Below are 21,500 nucleotides of genomic sequence, written 5' to 3' on the forward strand. Positions count from 1 at the left end.
TTTATTTAAAATATTTGCGTGATGCCTTTCCTTATAAAAATTGAAGGTGGATCACAAAGAAAAATAATAAAAAAATATAATGAAATAAAAAAATTACAGCTCTGCTTTGTCCGGTAATCAAAGTGATGCCATTAACACTTTAAAGAATGTTTAACTTTTGCAGTTGCTTAGGGACCTCATTGTAATCGCTGGTAAAGAAGAATGGGTCTAGTTTATTTGATCACAAACATCAAAGCACAAATGAAAAAATAGGTTAATCCAGAGGACAGAGGATATGAAATATCTGAAGGCAATCTACATCATCTTATATTACTGTTTTTGTTAGGAAGGTCAACCTACAACTTAGTGACAGACATAATGTTTGAAAGTGTTAGTCCTGACCTATTGGAGCGTCAGGCGGGATGTGGCATGCAGCTTCTGGGGTTCTCGGCATACCCAAATCTAATTGACAAAGAGATGTTTATGGAGCATCCCTCCTATCCACCGCAATGCAGGTCAGTCACTGGAGGCAACCAAGGCACCATCTGGGTTATTTTGTTGAATGGCTCTGTTATTAAGGTCTGAGGATGTGGACAAGTTGTTTGGCCAAGTTCAGCCAACCACCTGTTTGCTTTATTCTTGTCCATCTCAGCTTATTAAATATAGTAGAAGGGGGATGTCCAGTTTTGTCCTTTGAGAGACATGGTGGTCCATGTGGGCTTTTAGGAGGCTGTGGTATGACCACATCTGCAGAAACCTGTATTGGACCTTGAAGATTTGAAAAAGCTACTGGCTGGTGATTAACATTCCCTTCCTGGGCAAGGTGCTCAAGCAGTTAGTTCTTGGTCAGCGCCAGACATTCTTAGATAAGATTCATACTTCTAGGTAATTTCAGGCTTGGTTTTGACGCAGAACTTGCTATAGTTACCCTGTGGGAGGACCATTGCTGGGAAAGAAATTCTGTGTCTGTCCTATTTCTCCTGGATGTCTCAGCAGGTATCAATACTGCCAACCATGGTATGCTTCTAGGCAGGTTGCCTGTTAGAGAATTCCTATGCAGGTGAGCAATTTTAGAAGCTAGTGCTGGGGTAATAACTGCTTGAGTCCTCAAGACTGCACCTTAATCCTTTTTTCCCTCCACTGGAAAGCTCAGGTTCCTTATTTGGCTTGGTTTTGCCAGGTTAGGCTAGTGTATCAACTATGACTCTACATCAAGAGGGTTAGCTTGGCTTCAGTTATCCCTACCTGTTAAATCTCCTGTTTGGTCTACACTCTACTGTAACACGTTTTGTGTGGAGGAGCCTTTGAGTATAGTCCAGGAACTTCATATAGTTCTGTACATGATTGCTGGGACTGGGTAGCATGAGAATATCACACTGGTAATTTGCCATGGGCTTCTCAGTTTGTTTCCAGGCCAAATTCAATTTGCCAATTTAGACCTTTGTGGCTTGGGACCAGTGTACCAGAAGAATCCCTGGTCTCCATATGCACATAAAGGTAAAGGTAAAGGGACCCCTGACCATTAGGTCCAGTCGTGACCGACTCTGGGGTTGCGCGCTCATCTCGCATTATTGGCCGAGGGAGCCGGCGTATAGCTTCCAGGTCATGTGGCCAGCATGACAAAGCCGCTTCTGGCAAACCAGAGCAGCACATGGAAACGCCGTTTACCTTCCCGCTGTAGCGGTTCCTATTTATCTACTTGCATTTTGACGTGCTTTCGAACTGCTAGGTTGGCAGGAGCTGGGACCAAGCAACGGGAGCTCACCCCGTCACAGGGATTTGAACCGCCGACCTTCTGATCAGCAAGCCCTAGGCTCAGTGGTTTAACCACAGCGCCACCTGGGTCCCTTCATATGCACATACCCTGACTTTAAAATCTTCATCAAAAGCCCTTCTCGGGGGGGGGGGCAGGTCTCAGTGGGCTGACTACTGGATAAAGGACCTTTTTGGTGGCGGCACCCTGGCTGTGGAATGCCTTGTCCAAAGAGGCTTGCCTACTACTTACCTTGCTAGGCAAATACATTTTATTTCCCCAGGCCTTTTCATACGTTGTGACTTTAATGCAGTTCTGTCTGAGATGTGGTGTTTATGCTGATCGTAAGCATTAAAAATAAAATAAAATTCAATGTACATTTTAGTTTGTTTCAATATTTGTAGTAAACTGCCAACCTGGTTATAGCATGGTTATAGCATAGCATAAATTATTTTAAATAGATATGACCTGTAATTTGGTGTTTACATTTTCATCATGCAGACTCACGGGCCCACCCACACACGAGCAGTGTGTCCTCGCACTGCCCAACAATAGTTGCTCACCAACAGATTCATTGGAGGTTAATAACGTGCATTGCTTTGCTGTCCTATCTGTCTTCCAGGTAATGCTGAGTAATTTGTTTGGAATGTTAGGTGGCTGTGTGCTTCAGTGATGATAATATCGGGAAACCTGAAAATGTTTCCCTTCTGACCTTGTTTTTTTTTAGATGCAGAGCAGCATCTTAAAAGGTTGATCAGGCTTGCTGAATTCCATCTCCTTACATGACTGATGTTCGCCTCTGTTGTTTGACACTCACAAGAGCTGCTGCTGTATCAACCCTTGCTCCAGTGCATGGTAGTCAGTATCCTGTTCCTGCTTGGTATCCTGAGGTGCATGTGAGAGCTTCAGGACACCTGCAGTTTTTCAGTTAAATGCTGTGTTTTTTGTCATATTGCCGTGCCAGTGCAAGACGATCCTGGACTTTGTTGATGTATAAGACTGTCTGTATTGTTGCCATGCAACCCCTCTGCCCACATAGCATGTCTACTTTGTGTGTGTGTATTCACATCACTTTTTTTAAAAAAAAACAACAACAGTTCAGGGTTACCCTGAGCTGCTGCACTGGTACAATAGCATGGGTCAGTGGTTTTCAACCAAGATGCCTTGACACCCTGGCGTGCCTTGAATGATGGTCAGGGGTGCTGCAGGCCACACTGCCCTCTGCCCTCCTTTCCTTCCTTCCCTCCCTCCTCTGATGCCCTCTCACATTTCTGCCTCCTCAAGGCTTGCACAGCTGTTTGTTACAGCAGCCCTGGCTACAAGCTCCTGGTGCCTCTGCTCGGGGGCTGTCCAGGGGGTGCTGATTGCCAGGACCTGAAGCAGCCTCGGAGTAAGCAAGCAAACGGGCGAGGGAGCCCAGCCAGCCAGTCCACCAGCCCTTGCTGTTGGGCACAGACAGACAAGTGGGATGCCAGGCGGGCAGGCACTGTGCTGGCCTTTCTTGTGCTTGCTGTGTGCAAGCTGAGTGCCCGGTGCTGAGGGGGAGTCTTTCCTCCATGCAGGCCGCTGCTGCCCCTGCTGCCTCCCAAGGTAAAGTGCTGGCTTCATTCTCGCTTTTGGCCAGTCTCTGTTGGACCACTAAGACCGGGAGCATCCTCTTCCCAGGCCCCTGGGGGGCAGTGTGAGGAGGCACCTCTCTTTGGGGCAGAGGGGGGCAGTTCAGAGACCGGGGGTGGCGGCTGCTGCCCAGAGGACTCCCAAGGAGAGGGGAGAGGAGAGGAGGCTGAGGGAACACTCCACAAGGGGTGAGGGGCTGCTGGCTCTGCAGGCAAGGGGTGACATAACTGGGCTCCTGAGCTCCACAGGGGTGCCACAGAAAGAATGTGGTTGGTCAAGGGAGCCGTGGACTCAAAGGTTGAAAACCTCTTGCCTGGGTGATTTGTAGCACTGGGGCAATACCTTGCATTGTTTTCCGTTCCATTGACTTTTCTTTCTCAGCAAGAGTTAAAACTGTAGGCAGAAGGTAGATCAAGATCTAGTGTCAAATCTCTGGTAGCTTATAAGTGTATCTCTCTTATACCTGGCTCCAGTTGGTGGACCGGGGGGGGGGGGAGGCATTTCTAGCAGAAAACACAACAGATCCTGCAAGACTGAAATTTGTCCAGTGCGGCTGATATTTCCCAGTTGGAAGTATCTTGTAGGGAGCGACAGTAACTCCAAGGAAAAGGTCTGCATTAACCTGATAAGACTTTCTCATTTCCGAGATGCGGACACAGTCTGGAGCAAAAAGGAGATATGCAAAGGTCCAGCTGGGTTTCTTTTCACTGAAGCTTTTCAGTTATTGCTTTCCTTAAAAAAACTAAAATGCTGATCTGTCTTAACTATTGCAAAGGATGCATGTAAACATCAACATGCAGAGGTTGGGAGGCAATGCATGTTTAAAATAATTGGACTACTTCTGAAGGTTTTATTCCCTAAGTTTTGTCACTTGGGGAGGGGGAGCCCTTATTTCAAAAGTGAAAGGAACTTCAAGGGCTTCTGAAGCCACTGTGTTCTACTTTTAATGTGCTAATGTTCTTAATTCGTTGAGCCTAGAGGGGATTCTGCACACTGGCCCTGTTTCTCTCTTGCTGTACCTGAAATCTGGAAACTTCACTATATATCTGGGCTTCAATTCCAAAACAGCGAGAATTTCTCACTCCCAGGAAGCTATAATATTGCCATAATGTATTATACGACCGAGTTCTAGTACAAAAGCATGTGAACAGACACAGACCTCAAAAAAGAGTTGAATGTTTGATTTCCACCAAAAGCTGTTCCCCAGTTTCATATAACACATGGCTGGCAAATGCTCACAGGGTAGATAAAAAAAAAGAGTTGATTTGATCTGCCTCCCGATTCATGTTCCCTGTGGATGCTTATGATCTCCTCCTCACCTCTTAAAGTAGCATAACACTGCCTATATATAGGAGGTCTGCTGCCTTAGGGAAGTCCAGGCAGTAAGGTTGATTCCCCCAAATGTGCCACTCCACAAAAAACTTACTTACTTGCCTTTCTACTAAAAAGCTGTAGCTTTCTAGGCTTCAAGAGGGATCTGTGATAGTGCAACATGACTCACAGATTGAGGGAGCTGTTAAAGGTAGGGGCATTACCCCAGCAGGGGACATCACCCCAGCTAGAACCCTTAACCTGTTTTTTTTAATTTCTGTAGAATTATGTTTGATGCAGTGAACAGTGACGAAGCAGAAATTAGAAGTACTGGGCAGCGCTTCTGAGATCAGACAAGGGTTGCCATATTCAGGAGGTAAAAATCCAGACAAAAAGTTGTTGAGCTTTTTTTAGGGCAATCACCCAATAGCCCCGAACCTACGTCAGAGCCACCCGCACACAATTTATTTATTTATTTTAAAAAAACAAACCCCAGGACATTTGCTTTAAAATTCCCCCCGGATGGGCATGTAGGACCCCCAAAAGAGGACATGCCCAGGAATTCCCGGATGTATAGCAACCCTATACGGTGATTATGACCGTAGGCAGAGCTCTGTAGCTCTGTTGCAGCAGCTATCTTCTGAATTCATTCCTGAGAAAACACCAAGAAGAGCTGAATCTTCTATTCAGTTTGGAAGGCTCCGTTGGCTAAACTGTGGAAGCCAGCTGGTCATCTCGAGCAGCTTTCAACTAAGGATGAATTCTCTTCAGTGAATGGTGGCTTTTCCTTCTCAAGACTTCCATCTGCTCTGGAATGTTTGCATGACACGTTTACTTCTGCAGTTGCATAACTCCAAAGAGGCAGGGTAAAGATGTATATGTTACACTGGGGTAATTGCTTTCCCTGGAAGGTGAGTGTAGCTCAGTGTTTGCCACGAGGGAACATTCTGAAGTAAGCACATAATGCATACTAAAGCCAAGGAATCCGTTGTCACAAAACGCTATGGATGCCCATTAGCCAAAATCGGCCTTTTAAAATAGCACTGTGTTGACTTTAATTTAGAAAATATTTGCGTGTGTAACTTTAGAAGAAGCCTCGGATTCTCTACTTGGTTGCCTGAAAGTATAGTTATAATGGCGGAGTTTCTATAGTCGCACACTAAGCATTGTATGTATTGCTACTCACCTTAGATGCGCATAAAAGAGTTCATCGACATACTATTCCATTGTAGAAAAGTTCCATTTCGCGGTGGTTTCTATTTAAGGCCCGGTTTGTATTTAAGGACCGCGTATTTAAGGGACGCGGGTGGCGCTGTGGCCTAAACCACAGAGCCTAGGGCTTGCCGATCAAAAGGTTGGCGGTTCGAATCCCCACGACGGGGTGAGTGTCCGTTGTTCAGTCCCAGCTTCTGCCCACCTAGCAGTTCAAAAGCATGTCAAAGTGCAAGTAGATAAATAGGTACCGCTCTGACGGGAAGGTAAACGGCGTTTCCGTGCACTGCTCTGGTTTGCTAGAAGCGGCTTAATCATGCTGGCCACAAGACCCGGAAGCTGTCTGTGGACAAACGCCGGCTCCCTCGGCCTATAGAGCGAGATGAGCGCACAACCCCAGAGTCATCCATGATTGGACCTATTGGTCAGGGGTACCTTTACCTTTGTTCTGTCAATGATAGCCTTCTGTTGTGGTGCTACAGTTATTGGAGTTTTGTCCTAAGTGCTTAGAATTCCCTCTGCATGTATGGGACCCAAAATGTAACTGCTAGAGGCATTATTTGCAGGGTATGGTTTGAAGACATATAATGCTGTTTGCTGAAGTTAGGTGGGTCTGATCAGTGCCTAGATAGGAAACTGCATGGGAAATACTTGTACATCACAAGTTCTACCATGGAAGAAAGGCAGAATATAAATAAATAAGGGTTTTGTAAACTTATAAAGTCCTGGGGACGGTAGTTTTTTGTTTGGCTCTTATGTCACAGATATACAGCTGGCTGGCACCTGTGCGCAGAGAGATGCACTAAAATAAACTTTGTGGGCAGGTAATCTTTGTGGATGTGCACTACTCCTGTTTTCACAGAGGATCCTTGTCCAGTGCCTTGGTTTAAGAGGGAATAGACATCACAGAGAACAGAGCTTTAGGCAGATCCTTGTAACTCAGCATGGCAATTCGTAAGTTTTCCAATAAAGAAAGAGGATGCGTTGCCAGTGTTCAGTTAGTACTTGCATGCCCGTTAGACATAGCTGTAGCTGAGTGTGAGCTACTTTTCCGTTAGAAGATTCCACATGGCTCAGGACTGTGCCTGAGTGACACATGCAGTCCACCCTGCCCAAATGCTTCCATTATTCCAACACAGAACCCAGTTCCCTGGGACCTTTTCCCACTGGGGTTTTGTCTAGATTAGAAGATACAGTATGTGAGTAACTAGCTCAAGGGAATCAATGTGGCTCCTGTGTCCTTTTCATGCCAAAATTAAACAAGAAGTGAGTTTTTAGGATTCAGATACCAGTACAGTAGCCGAATCATTCGATGAACATAATTTCTTAAATGTCTAAAATGGGAATGATCAGAACAGCACAAACTTCCATTATAGATGCATAAAGTCCTGAGGCTAGACAATTGAATGAAGAGAGGAATGGCTCAAACTGCTGCATAACTAGCTGGAATTGCCAGCTTCTATTCACCTTATTTTTATTTATTTATTTTTATTTAAAAATAAACTTTATTACATTATACAGCATTTATCACAGAATAAAATAAACTTCACAATAAAAAAGATTATAACAAATATTACAGGTATTACATTTGTCTAATTTCATTTCTCTGAAATAAAGATAACTTCCCCCTCCCCCCTTCCCCCCTCCCTCACAGTTTCCCCTTACCCTTTGACTTCTCAGCCTAATCCGAACTTATCCTTGTATTATACCAAAATAACCATATTCTACATACCTTATTCTACCATCAACATTATTCCTTTTTATTATTATATACATGCACCACATTTTCTATCATCTATTTCTTCTCATCATTCCACTCCATACCTAATACATATAACTGAACCTTAATTTGTGGAGATAAGATTGGAGTTTACTACCTTTGTTTTAATATAATCTATAAATTTTTTCCAACTATTTTCAATTTCCTCCTTATTGATACCTTTAATTTCCTCATATTTTTTGCCAAATTATAATAATTGAATAATTTTTCTTGCCATTCTTCTTTTGTCGGAACGTGGACAGCCTTCCAGTTTTTTGCTATTAATAATCTTGCGGCTGTAACTGCATAACTTAGACAGCATCTGTCTCTAGGGTTGACCTCTTTCGGCATCATTCCTAATAGGAATAATTTAGGGCACTTCTTGATTGGGTATCTCAATATTTTCTTTAATTCATTATATATTGACTCCCAAAACCTCTTAATAAGTTTACAGTGCCACCACATATGAATATGGGTACCTACTGCCTGGTTACATCTCCAGCAGATGTTAGTTGCTCCTATTCACCTTATTTTTACGGAGTGTCTAGTTGACAGTGTTGTCAAATTATTGCAGCCTGGTGGGGTTCTTTTGTCCAGAACCGATTTGTGGCGGTTGCCTTGTTTCTTGTTTGCAATAAAACAAAATTGCAGCACCAGCTCGTCATAGCACCAGCTTGTCCAGTGTTGTAGAACATGTGGAGAGGCATACAACTACATACATTTCCTTAATTGATGGAAGATCAAAGGTTGACTTCCACATTTATTTATTTATAATATATTGCTTCCCATTTTTTAAAAAAGAAAATACAAGGTGGTTAAAAAAAACTACTACAAGAAATTAAAATTACAGTAGAAAATAGTGTAACAGCTTTAATAAAACCAACCCAAGGTCGCAACAAATATTGAAGGCAAGCAGAGGACTTACTTGTCCATATAAAATTCAGATAAGCACTGTTTTGGGTATGGTAGAGAATCTCATACCATAATCCACTAAATCTGAATGGCACGTAGTTGGGGCAGGGTGAACATGAGGTTAGGTCTGTGTAGCTGCACCAGCGGAACCAACCTGGCACTCTTACAAGTGCAGCTGTACAGGTTTGACTCCACTGCTGCCCAATCCCTGCCTCCACGTTGTCAAGGTAAGTGTCATTGACCCAGTTGTCAGGAGGGTGAGTCTATGGCACTACCCCACCACGCTGGCTGTTCTCGTATTTCCCCTCTGCTTTGCTCTTCTTGCGGAGAAAAGAGCTGCAATTCCACACTTCTCATAGCATCAAAGCCCTCATTTTCCTCCCTGCTGCTCCCTGCTGAACAACCGACGGGCAGGATGAGACCCAGAGGCTCAAATGGCTGTAGGCAGTATCAAGGTTGCAGGAAGGGGTTCCCCAACCTGCTATATAGCGGCCACTTTAAAACTTCGTACGTGGCTACTCCAACCATACTGAGAGTCAGCTTGTTGAGTGACTTCTTAAGCAAGGGTTACAGGCAACCGGAAATGTGATTAGACAAGAGAAAGTACTTCATTGGACCATGCATGCTTTAAACCATGGTATTTTGCTGCCATAAGGTGTGGTGATGGCTGCTAACTTTGATAACTTCAAACAGGAGTGAGATGAATTCAGGAGGGATAAGACTCTAGTCATAATTGCTGTTTCCTTTGTCCTGAATGAGAGGCAGCATGCCTCTGAAGACCAGTTTCTGGGAAACAACAGCAAGAGAGGGTCGTTCCACTTCTTTCCTGCTTGTGGGCTTCCCATAAGCACTCTGGGAAGCACTCTGGGAGGTGGGATGAGCCTTTGGTCGGATCCAGCCGAGCTCCTACTGTAAGTTTGGGTTGATAGGTTTGGCTTAACACCCTGGTCATGGACTCTCATTGGTGATGGGGAGTTTTTTAAAGCATTCACCATGTAGCAAGTAGTGGCTTGATTCTGTCCTTAGTCTGTACATTAATGGAGGTAGAGATTGACTGTGTGTCCTTACACTTTCCAATAACGTCGGAGCTTTTTGCTTTCAAGCGTACTTCCCTTAATAACTTTACAGTATGCTGTTAATCCATTTGGTGCTGCACCTTTCACGGTTGCCTTTTTTTTTTTTTAAAAAGGCCTCTTCCCAGACCTGAGACCTTGGGTTACCATAAACACCTCCTTCCACCCCCACCTGCTTATCAATTAGAAAGGCTTGCTTTCAAAAAGTCAAAGAACCATTGGCCTAAACCGTTTGCTACTGATGGGGTGGGTGAGTTAAAAACTCCCCTTGGTAAGCGATATACTTTTTATACTTGGGAATTTACTTCCTGATATTAACCTTAACCTAGCTGCAGTTGAATATCATTCTCCTTTGACTTTGTCTTCCGTATTTGGAAGCTATCCTAGGATCCATCAGCATCCTCCTTCGTATTCTGATGTAAGTACATCACTTGACTTTCCCCAGAGAACTTGCATTCTTCCTTCCTCTGTATACTAATTCTTTGTTTCCCCTGTGTTCTGCGAACTGCACCTAAATTAGATCCTTAAGCCAAAATATATCTCTGGAAATTGGTGCTCTTAATTGTTTTTTCCCAGTGAGTTCTCATTTACGAGCTTACTGGTAGTCAATTACAGTGTGAATTCAAAGTGGTAAAACTTGTGGTTGTTTGCACTTATTTTTATTTTTAAAAAAACATTAAGTGTAATGGGGGGGAAGGCATTTGAATGTATAAAATGTTCATAATATGTTCATTATCTCTGTGGGGTGCTAAGTACCAAGATATATACTGTTATTCCAGTCTGATCTTTGAAAATGCCTCTTTCTTGATTGCTCAGTGATGCAATGTGTCGGTTTTCAGCCTCATTTTCCAAAGAACGATTGCTTTTCATTGATAAAAGCTGCACTTTTGGATTGGGGGCTCAGACTTACCTGTGTGCTGTACCTTCTACACACCAGCATCAATTTTAGTTCAGACTGAACCCAGAAGAGTGGATGACAGCAGAGAGTCTGTTTTATTGAAAATGAATTGCATTGGACAGTTGTTACTGTACCTTGCCACTGAAGGATTCAAATTTAGCAGTGGCCTGTGGCCACTTGTGTTCTAGACCAATGAAGTTTGAATCTGGTCTTGCCTCATCAGATGTAAGACTGACAGCTGCTCCTTCCTTGCAACCTTTTGGAGCAGTGTTTAGCTTCTGTTTCGTGAACTAACACCGTTTGACAGCGTCCTCCGTTGTATAAAGGACATCTGAATACAGAAACAATGACAAAAAATCCTACCAAAATTAACTGCATGGGCCCCACTTCATGAGAGAGCTTTGTTAGTGTGTGTGTGTGTGTGTGTGTGTGTGTGTGTGTGTGTGTGTGTGTGTGTGTACATATATACCGGTATGCCCTGCCTTTTATTTCCAGTAAAATGGGTGCATATGTGTCAAAAGTAGCATTTCTCTTTCTTTGTTGCCAAACCACAAATTGGACAACTTGCAGTCCCAGGTTATCATCTGATATCGTATTGGTTATATATATATAATATCGATATAATTATAGATATAGACTGGGATTTTATTTTGGTAAAATGTTAAGAGACAAATTGGATTTTAAAAAAGCTCATTAAAATACTTCCATGGAAATGAACCACGATTATATTGATATAGGAAACTGCCTTATTCTGAGACAGACCATTGATCAATCTAACTCGGTATTGACTAGCACTGATTGGCGGCAGCTTTCCAGGGCTTCAGAGAGGAGACTTTCCCAGCCCTTCCTGAGGAGGCTGAAGATTGAACCTGGGACCATTTGCATACATAGCAGATGCTCTGCCAGTGAATTATGGCCCTTTGCCATTGTGGCCTCAGTCCTGAAAAGCAGTTTAGTTAAATTTTGTATTTTAGGATGTGCAACCAAGGGGTGGGGTGGGATCTTGCCAAAATGTTCCTGCTTTGGTTTATATCTGCTGTTCTGATAGACCTTTGTCTCTCTCTTTTTTTAGAAGAGTGTTGTAAAGATGGATATAGAAGACTGCAATGGACGCTCTTACATATCCGGTATGTTCTTATTTTGCTTTTCACAGATCTTGATTTATTTTATTTTATTAGATGCTGTTTTGTCTTTAATACATAGTGCAAAAGACAGAATAGGGCTTCTGCATTTTGGTCACAATAAACTTTTGGTTCAGCACTGGAATATTCAGCATGCCCCAGGTTTTGAGGAGCAACATGGCTGCCTCCCAGCAGCTCCCTGATATGACCTGCCTTCTTAGAGAGATGCACCCTTGGGGAGCTACTTCCAGCATTTTCGTCTTCCTTCAAGATCTCAGGGGTGGACACAGGGGAGAAGAGCCTCCTCCCCACCTTTCAGTCTCTTACCAGTGATAGTTGGACCTGACTGTTGATGGAGTCATCACCTAAGGGAGTGTAACAGCCAGCCTCTGTTCTGATCAGCTGAACACTGACCTGGTGATTCATGGCCTCTGCCTTCTTTACCCATATTCAGCTCAGAGCAGTGCTTCAAAGTGCAACTTGAGACAGGAAGCCATGCCCCGCCAGGTCATTGCACATTGATCTTGTGGCATGCAATCTTCTCCCTGGCTGCAGTTGACCTGGAGCAAACCCTCCAAATTCAGCTCAACCTCAAATGGATGGCCATGTCTTACTAAGTTACTGTTTGGTGCCCGCGAAAAATGCTAGAGCTCTGTACCTGCCCACCTGCCAAATTCGGCAGGTGTTTTAGCTGTTAAATATACCTGAGACTTGCAACATAGTTAAGACTCTGATGCACTGCAATTAAATCAGTTTCTGTTAATCTGATAGTTTGAGAATATTTGATTCAACAAAAAATTAGAGCAAATCCTTATGTATCATACTGAAGGAAAAGCGAACTTTTGGCATCCCTTTAAATTCCGTCTGTTTCTGCTTGTTTCAGTTAGCTTGACCATAGGCAGTATTTTTGTGTAATGACTATTTCATTAAATATGAGTAGAGAAAGAGTTTGGCGATTGATAGTAAAATTGTTTCACTTAATATGGTGGTTACCTTATAGCTGGGAAAGATAACTGGAAAAGTTTCTTCCAATTAATCCTTTAGCATAGTTGGATGCTTCTACCTTATTTAAAATATACCTTATTTAAAATTTCTTGTCCCTGATCACATTCTCTTTCAGAAGATAAGTAGGGCTAAGTTATAGGCCCACTCCATTCTGCCTTGGTCATATGACACCTGGAGTATTAAGTACAGTTCTGGGCACCACCATTTAAGAAGGATATTGACAAGCTGGAACATGTGCAGAGGAGGGTGACCAAGACAATCAAGGGTCTGGAAACCAAACCTTATGGGGAACGGTTGAGGGAATAGGTATGTGTAGCCTGATAAAGAGGAGACTGAGAGGAGATGTGATAAGCATCTTCAAATATCTGAAGGACTGTCACATGAAGAATGGAGCAGGCTTGTTTTCTCCTGCTCCAGAGGCTAGGACTTGATGGTTTTTAAGCAGAGGTTGAATGGCCAACTGTCATATATACTCCTGTTGAGATTCCTACATTAGAGGGGGTTGGACTATATGACCCTTGGGATCCCTTCCATCTCTACAATTCTATGATTCTTTGAAGCTATAAAGGCAGTTGCTACTCAGGAGTGCCACATCTGAAGTGCATTAACTGAGAGTGTTGAAATTCTTATTAGCAATACTAAATGCAAACTGTAGTAACTTAAATACGTTTTTCAGAGAAGAGGAATTGTAGAATGACCAGGTTAGAACACTTGCCTAACAGCCTGATCTAGTGATGTTTCCTTTGATAAAGGTAAAGGGACCCCTGACAATTAAGTCCAGTCGTGAGCGACTCTGGACTTACAGGCAGAGGGAGCCGGCGTTTGTCCGCTTCCGCAGACAGTTTTTCTGGGTCATGTGGCAAGCATGACTAAGCTGCTTCTGGCGAAACCAGAGCAGCGCATGGAAACGCCGTTTACCTTCCCGCCACAGCAGTACCTATTTATCTACTTGCACTTTTTTGGTGTGCTTTTGAACTGCTAGGTGGGCAGAAGCTGGGACCAAACAATGGGAGCTCACCTCGTTGCGGGGATTCGAACCGCCAACCTTTCGATTGGCAAGCCCAAGTGGCACAGTGGTTTAACCCACAGTGCCACCCACATCCCATGCATTGGATAGGACAGCCTAATCGAGGAGTGTAGGGAAGGTTGAAAATATATTAGTTGGTTCTTTGTATAGCACTCCTATAGGATTTAAATGAGTAAACATTTTTTAAAAAACCTCTGAGGGATTGTTTGTGGTAGACACCGAAATAAAACCAGACACTGGTTTTGAAGAAAAAGAAGTCAAAAGTGCATGATCTTATTTTGTTGGCTGTTTCTCTTTGGAAGAACAGAGCATAGAGTCCTCATTAAACAGGAAAAAACAGAGTGACAGAGTATGTTTGCTGGGGATGTCTACCCACCTGATAAAAGTCATCCTCTAGCTCATAGCCAGGTGCACAAGCTCATATTTTGTCCTGGACAAAGGTTTTTGGTGAAGCTATAAGTAGATCAACAGTTATCAGAGTTACAAGGAGCAGACTGATCTGATGGTAGCCAGAATTGTGAAATGATGGCTAGAATATGCAACATGCGAAGGAACAAGACAATCTTATTAAGTAACTATAGTGGTACCTTGGTTCTCGAACTTAATCATTTCCGGGAGTCCTTTTGATTCCCGAAATGATTCGAAAAGCAGCTTCTAATTGGCTGCAGGAGCTCCCTGCACTCAATTGGAAGCTGCGTCGGACATTCAGCTTCTGAAAAACATTCGCAAACCGGAACACTCACTTCCCGGCTTGCGGCATTCGGGAGCCGATTTGTTTGGGAGCCAAGCCATTCGAGTACCAAGATACCACTGTACTTGTAACAGACACTGTTTGGATTTAACAATCTTCAGGAGATATATGCAGTAGTGCCTTAAAGTTTTAAAGATTGTATATTTGTTACATATCTTTTTAAAAAACAAAAAGCCAGTCACTTAACAGGTGAAGTGCATGTTATGAGGCTAAGGATGAAATAAGAACCTTTGTTCAAGTATAAAAGTGTTGTGAGTGAGGGAAATCAATGACTTATATGCCACCAACCGCAGTAATCAGTAGGCTGTGTCTAACTGTGCAGAATCAAATGCATATTTTGTGTGGCTGGTTTGCGAAATGCTGCTTTGCCTTTCATTCTTTAATGCTGGTAAATCATCCAGACCGGTGAAGGCCAAATTTATAATACACCCCAGGAGGATGAAGTTTGTTAAAAGAGACCTAGTGGGGATCTGATTATGGGAAGAGGATGCAAAGTACTAATTGTTTTGGAGAAATCCATATTTAGTCATCATTAAAAAAAACAAAAACCTAGAGGGTTGCGAGAACATCCTATGATAATAAAATCGAGAAATAAAAGAAACTCCATGGTGTGGTAGGTGTTTTCTTGCTGTGTATGAATTCATAAAGAGTTATTGTATATGCAATATTAGATCCTAAGGATTGCCATTCAAGCCATGGCTGATATCCTTTGCAGCCACAGATGTTGACAATGGGTCAGCAAAGGATTACTACTAGTCTGGTTCCTTTCTTTGAAAGCCTTTCCCCCCTATAATGTACACTCCAGGAACTACATAATCTGAAGCATTTTCAGTCTTACCTGTTTTTCCCTTTTCTGCTGGGCTCTCGGTTATGCTTATGATATTAGTGTGGCATGCAGATTGGGAATAGGCTGCTGACAAGGTGAGCAGAGCTAATCAAGGAAGCTGGTAGAGATGTTGATCAGTTTGCCTGTTGATGGGGAAATATTCAAGATATATTCAATATTCAAGTGGTCATTCCTCTTCTGACACTTGAACTGCCTCTTGTTGTGAGTATGGTCGGTCCTAATCTTTATGGTGTGGGGACGGTCATATTTAGGGATTTTACTTAACAACAACAACCTTTCAGACTGATGCTGTAGAACATGGAAAAAAGACTTTTCGCCATCAGTAGGTCCACAAATATGCTTTCTAGCTTTCCAGTGGCAGGAGTAATCTTTTAATCTGGCAAGAGAAGCACTCTGAAAGGAGGAAGAGACCTCATTGCTTTCAGAACGTTTATAAAGCTCAGCATGAATAAGGAAGGAAGCTCTGTCCCTCAACGGGGTGAGCAATAGCAAGGCCCGATAGCACCCACAAATTGTTGGCTGACCAAGGCCAGCAGAAAGTTATGGGCCCCTCTTTTCAGTTCATTTAAAGCCAAGAATATTCTCAAGTTTCTTCAAATAATGGGACTTGCATTAACTCAGGGAATCTGCTCAACACTTTCTTAGACTTGTCTCATTCTGTTTCCAAATGTTGTTGGCTTTTTCTAGGACAACAAAGCTAGTTACGTTTCCTAGTTTGTTACCCTTTTCCCCAGCTCTTCTCCCCACCCTTCACTTGAGCTAGAATTGCACAGTTGTGTACTCCTCCTGTTCTTGTATATTCTCATCATGGCAAATATTATTGTACGTGTGTTCCAAACGAGGAAAAGAGATGGAACTTTAAGTTAGGAATTGCAATTGTGTGTGCTCTCTTTTTTATTTGAAAAACTGTCAGAGTGGCCACGGTTGCAGCTGAGCATTGGCAGTTGCTGCTCCTCAACTAGTAGAAAGTGGACAATAGCCTTAATGTTTGGTTCACATGATTTCCATTAAAGCAACTTCTGCAGCAGGACAGAGAGATGGAAGCACAGCAGTCTGTCCTCATTGGCCTGGGATTAACTATGGCAACCGTTATTGTGTTGGTGCTGACCTTTAAAGCCCTAAATGGCCTCAGTCAGTATACCTGAAGGAGAGTCTCCACCCCCATCGTTCTGCCCGGACACTGAGGTCCAGTACCGAGGGCCTTCTGATGGTTCCCTCGTTGCGAGAAGCCAAGTTGCAGGAAACCAGGCAGAGGGCCTTCTCGGTGGTGGCGCCTGCCCTGTGGAACGCCCTCCCATCAGATGTCAAAGAGAAAAACAGCTACCAGATTTTTAGAAGACATCTGAAGGCAGCCCTGTTTAGGGAGGCTTTTAATGTTTAATTATTTTATTTCATTTTTCTGTTGTAAGCCGCCCAGAGTGGCTGGGGAAACCCAGCCAGATGGGTGGGGTATAAATATTATTATTATTATTATTATTATTATTATTATTATTATTATTATTGGTGTAATCTTAGCAGGCAGAATCAGGGAGGATGTCTGTTGCAGTGTACACCTAGCAGGTGAGAAACACATTGGACCGTGAAACCAGCACTGATGTGCGGTAAATACATAGTGTAGACAAGGCTAGAAAAGTCCCAGAGTCTGACCATTGAAAAATTCAAAGCTGGAATTCAGTTTTTATTTTTTCGCTCTCTACAGTGCTGACTTGAAAACTTGGGTCCTGGTTCCAATGTGTTTGTTTGTTTGTTTGTAGCACTGAGCTCAGGATTGCCCTTTCTCAAGCAAAGGCCTGTGCTTGTTCTGAAATGGTTAAATATGCAACTCCAAGTTGATTGATCAGTTAAATTGACTTTAACTATTTAAAAAGTGCCTCTGACTAATTGAGCAGCAGATCTTTAGCATTATTCTTGATTAAAAGCCATGGGTGGTAGGCGCCTTCTTGAAGGCATTTGCTTTTTCTCTCACTTGCGTGCAGGAGGCAATGAATGCTTCAGAGTTGATGCCTGCTAGGACACATATGCATAATTTAAAATTTAGACATTTGCTTTTTTTCCCTTTAGAACTATTATTTTTATTATGGAAATTAACTCTGCAGAAGTCGGCTAAAGCTCCTGTAACATGCACTTCTTTCTCCTGATTTTTTTAAGTAGGCGTGATAGAAATATAACAGCTAAGTGGCATAATTTTAATCAGAAGATAGCAGTAGCTTGCATTTATACTCCTAATCAAAAACAAAAAAACATGTTTCCATGAAGTGATTAAACTCTTAGCAGAAAAGACGGAATGGGAAAAATCTATGGGGTAGGAATTTCAAAAAGAATAATGAACTAGATTTGTGATGAGCCCAGTAACAAGAGGAAAGCTTCCCTCAAGATTTTACTTTATCAAGCTTGACTAAGAAATTATTTACTTTATCTCCTCAATGTATTCAGAAGAGCAGGGGAACATTTTCTTTATTCTCCACTCCACACATTCAGTAGATTTTTCTCTCTCTCCTTTGGCTCTTCAATTTACCCAAGTAACATTTAAATTAAGTATGCTGTTTGTGCTGATCCCATACCTAATGTTTTTGATCTAGTTATTTGGCCAAGGAAAACTGGTTAACCAAAGAAACATGGCTACTTTATTGTGAAAGAATGAGTCAATTGTGTCCACACACACACACACACACACATATACACACATACATACAGTGGTACCTCGCAAGATGAATGCCCTGCAAGACAAATTTTTCGCAAGACAAATGCATCTTGCGATCTGATGGTGACTCGCAAGACGAATTCGTTTTGCGAAAAATTCGTCTTGCAAATTGCGGTTTCCCATAGGAATGCATTGAAATTTAATTAATGCAACTAATTATGGGCAAAAAAGAAATTTCAATGCATTCCTATGGGAAACCGCGATTCGCAAGACGAATTTTTCGCAAAATGAATTGACTCGTGGAACGAATTAAATTCGTCTTGCGAGGCACCACTGTGTGTGTGTGTGTGTGTGTGTGTGTGTGTAATCATATTCATTCTGTTGAATGCAGTGGAGTGTTTCATTGTACTTACACAGTTTCTCCTGCCACTTTCTGGAGTGTTAAAGGCACTTTCGATGGCAGCTCTTATCTTTCCAGAGCAACTGTGAAGCATTCATTCTGTTGCCAAAGGGTTAGGCAACAACTGCGATGTTTTTTCCATGGACTTCCTTGCTCTGTCTAGTCCGGGCAATGTTTTTTCTTTTTAATCACGAAAGGGATGTCCCCCTGTAGCTGATGGCTCTATTATCAGAGGCAAGGCATATAAAGCATTCAGAGGTGCAAGCCAGAATCTCAGCGAAAGGGGACACTGCAGCCGTATGGATTCCTGCTCTAACTGTGCTGCTTGACTGTAAAATGACGGCCGTTTCTCTCACTTCCAGGAATCTCTTCTTCCTGGAAGGTGAGTGGCTGAGTTCACCCTACTGCCGAGATGCAGCCACACACACTCACAGTCTGTATTCCAGTGCTGTTTCCAAGGAGTTGGCTGTGATAACACTCCAGGGTATCTTCAGCAAGCTAGAATAATGTAAGTTAAATGGGGAGCGGGGTGGCCGTGTGAAATAACTCCATGCTCTTTTCTGTTTTCATTTACACTTGGCGCCATTTGGGGTGTGTCTGATGCCATGCAGAACAGTGCAGGAAGTGGCTCACTTTCGATGCAAGTAAATTGATCTCTAGAATTCCTTCATCATCTGTGTCAGGGGGTGGGGTGGGGGATAGAGTCTGTTCGAAATCAGAAATGCAACTGCAGGCGATCGGTTAGGGATGAGCAACCAAAGGGGAAAGATAAATGTAGCATGTGTTATAAAAGCGGCAGACAATGCTGTTAAAAACACACACACACTTTTCTTCCTCCACCCTCTGCTATTTAGTAAAAGCCCGGGGAAGGAGTCAGGGCCATAATTCTCTGTGTGTTCTGGCAAGGAGCAGAAGAAATCCTTGGTTTGAGTCATTGATGCTTAAATGTGCTCTGCTGCGGACTGTTTGCTGCTTATGCCTATTTTGCTTAGCCGTATCATGGCTAACTTCTAATTAAACGATTAATATCCATATTGAGGGGTGTGTGGCTGCTTCTAGGCACTTGCAGAGATGGGCTTACTATGACGGTAGACTCTCCTGTTTACCCATCTGAGGAATGGCAGCGTTAAGGGAAAGGGTGAAATTCCTTTTTTCAAGACCCAGAAAGTGTTGGCCTTGGGGCCCACCTGGGAGAAGAAAGCAACAACTTTTCCTTAAAGATAAAATGATCACAGGGCACCAGCCTTGCATGCTGTGCCTGTGTTAAATTTGACTTCACCTGGTTGGAACAGTCTGGTTCCTTTATCTTGGCAGATCCTGGAATGTGCTAAGCTATGTGGGCCTGAGAACAGCAGCTCGTTCAAACTCTGAAGAAAATCACCTGTCTCTGTACTAAAGCCTCTCTGATGAGAATGTCTCTAGACATGCTTCCTGTCTTTTAGAAGTTGCTTCCCCCCCCTGAGTAGATAAGAGTGCTTCCGAACAACAGGGGCACTAAACAGGAATTGGGGAGAGTGCCTTGCAGAAAAGAGGTTCAGGGGGCTGGCATTGCTGCAGTGTTTTCATTGCAGTCATTATGCTCCATGTACTGATCCTGCTTCTCTAAATGCAGTGCCAATGAACAACAGGGAAGTTCTTCTTTTCACCTGAATAAATACAAAAGAAAAAGTACTCATGTTGACCCATATGGGGGGGGAAAGCCATCATTAGGAAACACTACCTTTGTACTGAGCAAACTTTCAGGTTGCACAGAACCCTTCACCAGGAAGAGCTTGGCTGATGTAATGGCTTGAGTCTGTATTTTAAGTCAAAGGGTTGTATCCAGAGCTGTTGGTCCGCTCGTGCAAGTTGCCTTGTGATAGCAGAGGTCTGTTTTCCAGTGATATTAGGGGTAATCCCACGCAGCAGGTCCGCCGGTGTAACGATTGCTCAAGAGCTTACGCTAGCACAGATGTACAAATTGCGCTTAAAAATCCAAGCTGTTTGTTTTTTTGGCAAGGTAATCCACTAATGGGACAAGTTCATTGCTAAGTTTTCTTTAACTTCACGCTACATTAGATACAACCCACAGTCTTAAGTTGCAGCATGGAAGGAGATAGCAGACATTCAATGGCCATCATTGCTACACAAGGCCCCAGTGGCATCAAGTGGTGAGGAGTGCCTATTTCCAGCTTTGCCTGGTTTGTCATCTGCTGCTGTTCAGCTTGGCTACACTTCTGCATACTCTAGTAAACTCCTGTCTTGACAGCTGTAAGGCTTCTTTCCTGTGCGCAGGGATTTTCTGGTATGGAGGAGCATGGACACCTGTGAGCCCGCATTCTGAAACAGTAGAACTAAGGCAGATTTTGTCACATCGGTGAGATTTAAGCCAAAGACATTCCTTCCAGTCTCTTCAAAAACCTTCAGTGAGAAACAGGGATAAATGCAGTTTACTAAGCTACCGTCAATTAGCATTCCATGGTTTCTGCTCTGCTTCCCTGCAGCTTTCTACAATGGACTGGTTAAGTTGTAATTATCCTGGATTGCTAAACTGCAGTTTAGCACAGGGGTAGGGAACTGAATGTGGCTGGCATACACATCCTTTCTGCATACACACCTGTGGGCCAACTTTGACAGGTGGGCAGCTCTGCCTACCTGTCAACCTCCTGGCATCATTATGACCTCCTGGGACAGCTTCAAAAGGGCTTGCTTTAATTAGCTGCTAATTAGCTACAAATAGACAATATGGGACCCCACCAGATCAGCAAGCCCTGCTTGGAAAAGAACAGTGCAGAGTTCCCTTGAAGCTCCCGGTCGTTTCAAGATTATTCATTTGGAACCGTGCCCTTCTCTGCCCCACATAAGATATCAAGTATGGAGGAAGGTTAATGTGGTTTGGAGAAAATGGCTTTGTGGGCTAAATTGGGACCTACACTGGGACTAATGACACACCACCGACAGGCTGTCAGCAAGTCAGCAACAAACATTGGGTCTCCCATTTTATGTCAGCTTTGGCGTAGTTAGTTATCCTGGTTTATTTAGTTTAAATGAACCAAGTTTATTTAAGAGGTTCCCCCCAATGCATGCAAAAGGAGGTAGGCTGCAATCCTATAGCAAGCCAGGAATGTTGTATCCAAAAGGAGCAACGTCGTCCCTTACCTTCATTTGGCTTCATTATAAAACATAAAAATGATTGTGCCCAATCTTACATTGAG

At 43.1% G+C, this 21,500-nt stretch overlaps 1 protein-coding gene across 12 annotated transcripts in view; it reads left to right on the forward strand.

Moving 5' to 3' along the window:
• IKZF4 (IKAROS family zinc finger 4) overlaps positions 1 to 21,500 on the forward strand; it is a 62,434-nt gene that overhangs the window by 11,789 nt on the left and 29,145 nt on the right. For 8 of the 12 annotated variants that reach the window (XM_035103947.3, XM_035103948.3, XM_035103949.3 and 5 more), the window contains exon 2: positions 11,587 to 11,641. In XM_035103947.3, the coding sequence (XP_034959838.3) occupies positions 11,602 to 11,641 (40 nt within the window). In that variant the 5' untranslated portion in view covers positions 11,587 to 11,601. Of the gene's footprint in view, positions 1 to 11,586; positions 11,642 to 18,668; positions 18,815 to 21,500 lie in introns of those variants that run through there. The other 4 variants (XM_035103950.3, XM_088662961.1, XM_088662962.1 and 1 more) reach the window with 3 other exon arrangements.

The sequence above is a fragment of the Zootoca vivipara genome, chromosome 2 (genome assembly GCF_965207765.1).
Source record: "Zootoca vivipara chromosome 2, rZooViv2.hap1.1, whole genome shotgun sequence".
In the NCBI taxonomy this organism is placed as follows: Eukaryota; Metazoa; Chordata; class Lepidosauria; order Squamata; family Lacertidae; genus Zootoca; species Zootoca vivipara.